We start from the raw sequence: 9,602 nt of genomic DNA, 5'->3' as shown, positions 1-9,602 counted from the left end.
TTAATTTTAATACTATAGGTGAATGAAATTACGGACGAAGAAAGCAAGATTTAGCACTAAGCAACTGAATGTCAGTGCCATAAGAAGGATTATTTTGAAAAACTGAAGGACATCCAGCATTCTACGTTTAAACAATTTCCAAAAATCCAAGTGTGGCGAGGAAAGTACTATACCTGTAAGTGAAATCTCTAATTTTGCATTTCATTGACCCAGAGCAAAGCCATATCTGAGCACACAGCATCAGAAAAAGTGTAGAAAGACCACTTCAGCATCCTCATCTGAAATATTATCAGAAAGACAAATTGCCTCAGCATGACAGAATAACGTTCATGTAAAGCATCATGGAATTCTAGAGAGGAAGCACACACTGCATAAAAGAAAGTTACAACTAAAGGTTTCTTCTGGATACCATCAAAGAAAAGACGCTGAAAGAAGACTCCGAAGCTGACACGTTAACAATCAAAGCATTGGAAAATCACCTTAGTTCAAAAACTGTTTTTAACCAGTTACGCAAGTTTGAGACTATCTGCCTCGGGATATAACACCTCGACACACACTGCTCACTCTTGCGAAAACCTTAAAAATTCACCACTTTATTGTGTTCATGACCATCTCAGATGGTTTCCTTTTCATTGTGTACTGTTCTGTAATTCTGTGTAAATCGCCTCAACATTATCTGTTGTGCAGGACTGATATGTAAAACTGTTAAATATAAAAATGGATTACAGGAGCACCGTTGTACTATAGCTAATGTAAATAAAACCTCATCTTCAGAACTACAAACCTTAACCTTACACCAAACTTAGAAAGGGTAAAAGGAACTGATGTTCTGCGACTAATGATCCACAATAGTGCTCTGCACATTCTAACGCCCTCAGTTACTGCCATTATGTCAGTGCAAAAAGGTACTTATTAGTTTAATCGTTAAATATCAGACTAACACCTTATTACTGCATTGCTAAGAACCTATACAAATAGATTTGAGAAAACTTCAGTCACAAAATAAGTTGCTTCCGGAGAGGCTATTACCTAAAGACTATTATCTGCTACAAAAATTTCAACAGGTGTTACAGGGCTGCTTCCAGACATATTTTCCTCAATTCAAATGTTAAGAAGATTGCACTCAATTTTTTTTAGAGATAAATGCTGAACATTATCTAAACAAGCCCGACTCTAAAATCGAGGCAAAATAACCAAAGTTGGGGAAAAAAGTTACCTATGCCAAAAAAGATACAGCCATAAATCTTATCTCACAGAATTTGACAGAATGCACACTGAGGGAAACGACTCTCAGTGCAAAGTATGCCAAAAAAGTTTCAAGCGTAAATCTTATCTCACTGAGCATATGAGAAGCCACACTGGGGGAAACCACTCTCCGTGCAAAGTATGCCACAAAAGTTTCAGGCGTAAATCTTATCTCACTGAGCATATGAGAATCCACACTGGGGAAAAACCTTATCAGTGCTCTGAATGCCAGAAAAGGTTTAGTATCAAACCGAGTCTATATCGACATGCATTAACCCACTCTGTGGAAAAACTTTACCAGTGCGCTGAATGCCAAAAAAGTTTCAACCGTAAATCTTATTTCACTGAACATATGAGAATCCACTCTGGGGTAAACCCTTATCAGTGCTCTGAATGCCAGGAAAGGTTTTGTAACAAACAAAGTCTTTCTCGACATGTAATAACCCACTCTGGTGAAAAACCTTACCAGTGCTCTGAATGCCAGAAATGTTTCAGTGACAAAAACAATCTCAGTCGGCATAGAAGAACCCACACTGGGGATAAACCTTATCAGTGCACGGATTGCCAGAAATGTTTCATTGACAAAAACAGTCTCACTCGGCATAGAAGAACCCACACTGGGGATAAACCTTTTCAGTGCTCTGAATGCCAGAAATGTTTCATTGAAAAAAGCAAACTCACTGAACATACAAGAATCCACTCTGGGGAAAACCCTTATCAGTGCTCTGAATGCCCAAAGCATTTCAATCGTAAATCACTTCTAACTGCACATTTGAGATTCCACACTGGGGAAAAACCTTATCAGTGCTCTGAATGCCAGGAAAGGTTTTGTAACAAACAAAGTCTTTCTCGACATGCAATAACCCATTCTGTGGAACACCCTTATCAGTGCTCTGAATGCCAGAAATGTTTCAGTATAAAAAGTAGTCTCACACGGCACATAAGAATCCACACTGGGGAAAAACGTTATCAGTGCACTGAATGTCACAAATGTTTCAGTGAAAGAAGCTGGCTCACTCGGCATACAAGAACCCACACTGGGGAAAAACCATTTCAGTGCTCTGAATGCCCAAAAGATTTCACACTTAAATCACTTCTAACTGCACATGTGAGATTCCACACTGGGGAAAAACCTTATCAGTGCTCTGAATGCCAGAAATGTTTCAGTGAAAAAAGCCATCTCATGCAGCATATAAAAACCCACACCGGGGAAAAACCTTTTCAGTGCTCTGAATGCCAGAAATGTTTCAGTGAAAAAAGCCATCTCATGCAGCATATAAAAACCCACACTGGGGCAAACCCTTATCAGTGCTCTGAATGCCCAAAATATTTCCAAGACAAAAGAAGTCTTTCTCAACATACAATAACCCACACTGGTGAAAAACCTTATCAGTGCTCTGAATGCCCAAAATATTTCAAACTGAAATCACTTCTAACTGCACATGTGAGATTCCACACTGGGGAAAAACCCTTTCAGTGCTCTGAATGCCAGAAATGTTTCAGTGACAAAAAAAGACTCACTAAACATACAAGGACCCACACTTGGGTAAAACGTTATCAGTGCACTGAATGCGACAAATGTTTCAGTGAAAAAAGCAGTCTCACTCAGCATATAAGAACCCACACTGGGGAAAAACCTTATCAGTGCTCTGAATGCCACAAATGTTTCAGTCAAAAAATCAATCTCATTCCTCATATAAGAACCCACACTGGGGAAAAACCTTATCAGTGCTCTGAATGCCACAAATGTTTCAATGGAAAAAACAGTCTCACCTACCATATAAGAATCCACACTGGGGAAAAACCTTATCAGTGCTCCGAATGCCAAAAATGTTTCAGCCAAAATTCTCATCTCACTGAACATGTGAGAATCCACACTGGTGAAAAAAAATATCAGTGCTCTGAATGTCAGAAAAGATTCAGAGGTAGAGATGGTTACAAGCGCCATATGAAAACACACCATCAAAATAATTCAGTGCTCCGAATGCCAGAAAAGCATCAATTTTAAACTCAATCTCACTCTACATGAGCAGACGCACACAGGGGAAAAACATTACCAATGCTGTGAATGCCAGAAATTCCTATTTGATAGGCAAAGCCTCTCTAACCATAAGCGACTCCATACTGATGAAAACCTTATGAGTGCTCTGAATGCCAGAAAAGCTGCAGAGAAAGCGCTATCTCACCATGAGAAGCTCCACACTGGAGAAAATTCTTATGCCATAAAAGGTTGAATCTGAAAGACAGTGTAATGCTTCATGAGAGATCCCACTCTGGGGTAAAACCTTATGAGTGCTCGAAATGCAAGCAAAGTTTTGGTTACAAATTACTTCTCACTTGACCTGAGTGAACTCACAAGGGAGAAAAAAGCCTTGTGTGTTCTGAATGTCAGATAAGGTTTAGTCTTGAATACAATGTCACTTCATATGAGAGAATTCACACTGGATGAAAGCCTTATGCAGGAGGGGAAAGCCAGAAACGTTTTCTCAGAAAGGAGATCTCACTAAACATGAGAAATGCATCCACACCAGGTGAAAAGTAAGGCGTATCTTGAGTTGCAGAAAAGCTTCTAACAACCTGACTTTACATGAGAGAGCACATGTTGTAGTTGCAATAGGATTCATCAAGTAACTCTTGCAGGATAACTTAGGCTGCCCACATGCAACCTCCAAAGAAATTTCAGGCCTGGAAATATTTTTAATTGCAACAGAATCCACAATTTGAGTATCTGAAAGTTACAAAACTCTCAAGGTCTTTACTTTACACAGAGAAGTGTTAGTGCTTGCAAAAATCAAATAATTGCCCAAAAAAATCACAATAATATTGTCTTACATTTTACTCCACCCAAAAGGTTTCTATTCACCCTTGTTTCTTAACATATAACTGATATCTATTTTTTCATGATAAGATTAAGCCTATGCGGAGTTCCTCAATGAGGAACTCCAGAAAGTGACAAAAAAAACTCTTGCGGTCTACGCGGAGTTCCACGAGCAGCGGAGTGAGTAAGGGTCATGCCGTTTGTGGTGATTTTGATCTCCTGGTGTTTGTCCCGCCCTGTAAAAATAATTGCGAATGGCACCATGTGCAGCGCAAGAGGGTGCAGCTGCTTCTGCTCGAGCGGCAGCTTTGTCAATGTGAAGGAAGTTTTCTCAACGCAAGTGGTTGTGACCTGCCGCGACCACTCGCATTGAGAAATCCGATGACCCGCTTTGAGAAATCGCCCCAGGAGGTTGATTTTGCTCGCCAACTAGACCATGGAAAGCGCGAGCAAGGAAAAATTTCATTAGGAGTTGGATTTTCCCCGCTCCAGCACATGACGTTGAAGAGCGCAAGCGTGGAAAAAACCTCGCTACGCTCCATTGAGCGGAGTTTTTAGAAACTATGCGAGATCCGCGGAGTATGGAAAACTCCGCGAGCAGAGTTCACCACCCGGAGGAGATAATATATGACAGCAGGAAAACATAACAAAACAGTTACTTGCCTTCAATAACTTTATGGTGGATACTCCTTTACCTGTAGATTCCTCACCTTGTGAATATTTCCCACACGCCAGACTGGATCCTCAAACTTTAAAGCAGTCCTGCTGCATGCAGTAGAAGACATCATGCAGCTCAGTGTCGACGTCATTCTGTTCCAGAAGTGACAAGCGTAGACGCATAGAAGCACTTCCCATGCGCACTGGGAACAACTACAGAGGTCTATGAGTTCATTATCTCACTGGTCAGTATCACATATGCAGGCCCTTTGCAGATATTAATTCACAGTTTTTATCATGATTAGAATTCAGATGAAGCCTTTTCATTTCCAAAAATTCCAATTGTATTCTCAGCAGCAAGGGTATATATAAATCGTTGAGTGATGACTGCGCAGTGCTCAAGATGAAAGTGATATGATGATAAAACCGTCTGATCCACATTTTGTTCACAAATCAGGGCTGTAAATTGCTTTTGTACAATACAAGTTAAGCAAAGGCGATTCTTAGAATACATAATTTATATGAAATATTTCCTGTTTAGTCAATGTTTCAACCATTCCTTTTATTTACCGTGGACTCATCAGGACGGTAGATCACCGTCTTTCCCATATGCTTCTCACACTATATTCAATACAACCCAGTAAGGATTCTTCTGTATCTCGGGGCAGCGTACCTGGGAGCCAGTGAATCCTCGGCTCGCTGTCAAACAAGTTCAAGTCTGACACTTCCTGATGAGACCATCGTCATTGACTGTCTTGTCTGTGAGAAGCTGCACCTGCCCTCCTGTGATGGTGGGCCAGAAGACCTTCATCGCCAAGTGAAATGCTCGCAACTCCAACAGCTTGATATTGAGTTGGGTCTCTGCTGGTGATGAGGGTTCCCTAATCTATGTCTCCCATATGGCCTTCCCATCCCAGAAGTAATACATCCGTCGCCACTGTTAAGTCTGGGTGGAATAGGGAGAGGGGTCTGCCACTGGCACAATCTAATTCACCGGAGAAAATGTTGGATACTGCCTACAATAGGGTGAGTCAGTGTCTGGCAGGACACAAAGAGGTTTTGCAGCTGCACCAGTTGTAGAGGCAGGTCACTCAGTGGCATGATGTCCTGGACATTGCCTTTGTGTGCCATGGCCATGAAAGAACTGGGAGACCTGCTTGGTTTGCAGCAGGGTCTGGCGCTGGCAGTGTTGAAAAACCCTACTGTAGCCAAAAGGGGATGAGATTTGTGATGAAATTGCGTGGCCGAGGGAGACAAGCAGTAAGGAGGCGCACTGATTGTGTACCCCCCAACTGAAAGGATGGTGACAGACCCCAACCACCTGCAGGGGAAACGTGCCACCTCATCTCATAGCTGCCAGTCGCATTAGAATGTGAGCAGACTGGTGGTTTACAACTGCGCCTATGTAGGAAGATTGAATTTCTACGGTGGCAGCAATATTTTTGTCAAAGTGCTTTATGCCCTAAATACTCTCCCGTACCCTGAACATAATGGGATTATGTAGATTACACCTCTGCGTGCCTAATGCTGCCATTTGTATTTCAAGACCAGTGAATAATGTGGCTTTATCAAGTTCAAAGCCATTAGGCGTTCCCGACCTGTCTGATACTTGCATATGGAAAAGATGGGTCATTTGTACCTAAAGATAGATAAACATATTCATAGGTCACGATTTAAGTCTGCATCTAAGATAAAACTGTAAATTAGGAGAGGTGATAAGTGAGAAGTTAAAGGCAGCCACTAATCGAGCTGCATTTGTAAGTAGGGCTTCCTATATTATGAGATCTATTCCTGCTTCAGTCTTTAATTTCAATGAATACTTTAATACCCATACTAGGATAGTTCGAAGTCATTGTCGAGCTGTTTAAATAATCCACCTGTCTCCCCAGCTCTTCCCTGCTGCATCCTTAACCAGTGGCCTAGCCAGTGTGCCCTGGCCCCAAGGCAAGAACGGAAAGGTGATCCCTGCCCTCTGTTTGGACTGTGAAAAACAGCAATAATCATTGTTCTGTGGGCCCCTTAGGCCTCTGTTTGAACTGTGACAAACAGCAGTTATCCGGGTTCAATGGGCCTTTAAGGCATCTGGGACCTGGTGCCACTGCACCTGCTGCACCAATAGGAAGCTAAGCCCCTGGCCTTAACAGCTTCTATTCTAGCCCCGCTGGAGAACCGAAACAGCGAAGTACTGATCTGGCCATATCTGCAGGCATGCAGCCGCCTCTTCCACTGAAGGGATTTAAGTCGCATGAAAGCAGCATGCGGGAAACAACCATTTTCTGAGGTAAAGTCAACAAACACCTTGTTTGTTCCAACCTGAATCTATTTAAAACCAGGGACAAAAAACGGTTCATCGTCATCTCTTGCTTATCAAAAGGGTAAAACAGATTCATCTAACATTACAGTGTACCACATAACAAATTGTGATTCTGTTTACAAATTAAAACTAGCATGCATAAAGAAAGGGGAGCCTTTGGCCAAAATAGCCATTTTCCCTACCCATACTTCTAACACATCTTATACAAAAAAATGCTAAATACATTGTCATCCGGAAATAATTACTAGCGCCTACTCTAAAGCAAATGCCATTTAGATTTGATTTGATTTGATTGCGGGTTTCTAAAGCGCTAGAATCGACTCCCGAAGGAGTATCTCTGTGCTGTAGACCGCTGGGGAACCCGTCCTGGCTTTCCGTGTGAGATGGTCCCTACTGGGTATCTCCAAGGTGAAACCAGGCATCCCCGGCGTATGTGGGGGGCCGTTGTGGAGATGAGGCGAGCTAATGCCCAGAGTTGCCGAGTGTGATTCCTAGTTAGAGTAGGCACCGAGGCGAGAATTATCGAGTCCGTTGACCCTGGTCCAAGACCCTGCCGCGTCGGGAATCGAATCCTGGTCCCGGGCGTCCTCTGCTCCCGGGTCTGCCGCCTCTAACCAGTGAGCCACACCACTCCACTCCACTCCATTTAGAATTGTCTTTCACTTCAAGTGTTCAAAAGTAAATTGATATAAAAGCAGCATTGCATTTTTTTACATTGTGTACTCTTACCAAAATTTAGAGCATCAATTTTAAATGACATACCATAGAAAAAACGAGTTGTTTATATATACTAAACCTCCAGAAACATTTGATTAACCAGTTATAAAGTCACGTCTAGCTTAGTTAGTTTATAGTCTTCTTTTTTAAGAGAAATTATTTCACTTTGTTACTGGATCTGCATGGCTAAACACTTATAAGGTCCCAAAGGCGAGACCTTTTGGCTATGACAATGCTTGTTATTGATTGAGTACATTAAGCAGCAGAACTTTTGATTAAGTCTTGAAGAATGCCGCAAACACCTCTTTGGAGGGTTAATAGGCTGAAACATGTTGACCTCTTATTGACTCTAACAGTGCATATATATTTCTCCCACAGTGTCCTTTTTTTAATCCTTGCCCAGGGGTGTACAAATAATGGAAACCACATACCCTTTAGCAAGTTTTAACTTTCACTCTGCTGCCCCCACTACCCTGAGCTCATTATTGTGGTATTTAGTATACCTTTCTCTATAACAAAATATGCCTGAACTCCTCCCTCTCAGTGAGGGAGTTGTATCACGGTGCAAGGAGATTCCCAATAAGGAAGCATGCCAACTATGGTGGGTGAGGGAAATCGTCCTTTTAAAGGGATATTTCATCTTAGCTAGGTCTTCATTTGCAACAGTAATCCTCAGAGACCCAAGGGTTTCTTGATTGTGGAAGAAATACATTTTACCCCTTCATTTTACGTTCAAGCACAGACCATTGCATGAAATGTTGTGATCAATGTAGGAATAACACTCTGTGCACTGAGAAAATGTGTTAAAATAACAGAAAGTTGATTATCGCATTTAACACCTTCTCATACCTGGATTTATCTAGAAGAGAAGTCTGTTAATTCTAGCAGATTTTTGATACCACAAGGATTAAGAAATGAGGGGATCTTTATCTGATATCTTAATCAGTAAAGGAAGTTCTATATTTGTTTTTTCTAAACTAACCCCAGTGTGTATGACTACAATAATCACCTCTCCCAAATCCATATTGTGCTTGGTTTAGTGAGAAAATTAAATGATTTAGGAGAAACCAAGATCTGCGCTTCAGTATTTTTCTTGGGAAGCTTTAAGTTAGAGAGTGAAAACACTTTTTAGAATGCCCTAAAAATTGTGATAAAGATATTTCAATATGTTTGACAAAAAGAATAGGTACATTTCATGACAATATTGAAATGGGTAATAAAATAACAGTAGCAAATATTTACACCACATGACAAAAATATAAGAGACTACATTTCAGCAATATAGGAAATACTGAGGTTCATGTATTAATAATCCATTTGGTAAAAGTGGTTGCTTGTGGAGTCAGCACACTACTGTGTCTGTGATTCCTTTTAACCCCTTCGCTGCTCATGATGAGATCAGCTCGTCATGCAGTACACTGGTCGTGTGCTCATGACGAGCTGAGCTCGTCATGAACAATGGGATTCCTAAAATATCAGCACAGCGGGAAAATCTCCCTAGCAGCCAAGGTGTTAAATAAAGGCATTTTTAATGCACCCCATTTAACTTTCAGATTCACATACGTCCCCTTGGGTTACTATCTCCTGTTACTGTTTTTCAGCCCACATATGGTTTCAAAGCATAATACATACCTTAAGGATGTGTTACATATTCAGAAGGGACACTATTAGCATTGCCCTTCCAAATTCTGAATTGTTAAATGGGCTTAGTACATTTTAAAAAGAGGTTTAGCATTTGCAAACTCTGTGAATTACCGAACCAGTTTATTTTTGAACAATAAAAACCATTGGTACAAGAGGCAATTTTTCTCAATTCCCTCCAAATTAAGTTTGCTAGTAATGTTAGTTGAA

At 41.1% G+C, this 9,602-nt stretch overlaps 1 protein-coding gene across 1 annotated transcript; it reads left to right on the top strand.

Annotated features, from left to right (window-relative positions):
- Window positions 1-725: 725 nt before the first annotated feature.
- On the top strand, window positions 726-8,678 carry LOC144806078 (uncharacterized). The gene has a single exon (XM_078672520.1). The coding sequence runs from the start codon at window positions 1,268-1,270 to the stop codon at window positions 3,251-3,253; it is 1,986 nt and encodes a 661-aa protein (XP_078528646.1). The 5' UTR covers window positions 726-1,267; the 3' UTR covers window positions 3,254-8,678.
- Window positions 8,679-9,602: the final 924 nt, after the last annotated feature.

This window comes from Lissotriton helveticus (assembly GCF_964261635.1).
Source record: "Lissotriton helveticus chromosome 1_1 unlocalized genomic scaffold, aLisHel1.1 SUPER_1_unloc_43, whole genome shotgun sequence".
In the NCBI taxonomy this organism is placed as follows: domain Eukaryota; kingdom Metazoa; phylum Chordata; class Amphibia; order Caudata; family Salamandridae; genus Lissotriton; species Lissotriton helveticus.
Note: the sequence above shows the minus strand (reverse complement) of the source record. Positions and strands in the feature narration are given on the sequence as shown.

What these genes read in the sequence shown, in the direction of transcription:
- LOC144806078 (XM_078672520.1), top strand. Translation starts at nt 1,268, where the DNA reads ATGCACACTGAGGGAAACGACTCTCAGTGCAAAGTATGCCAAAAAAGT.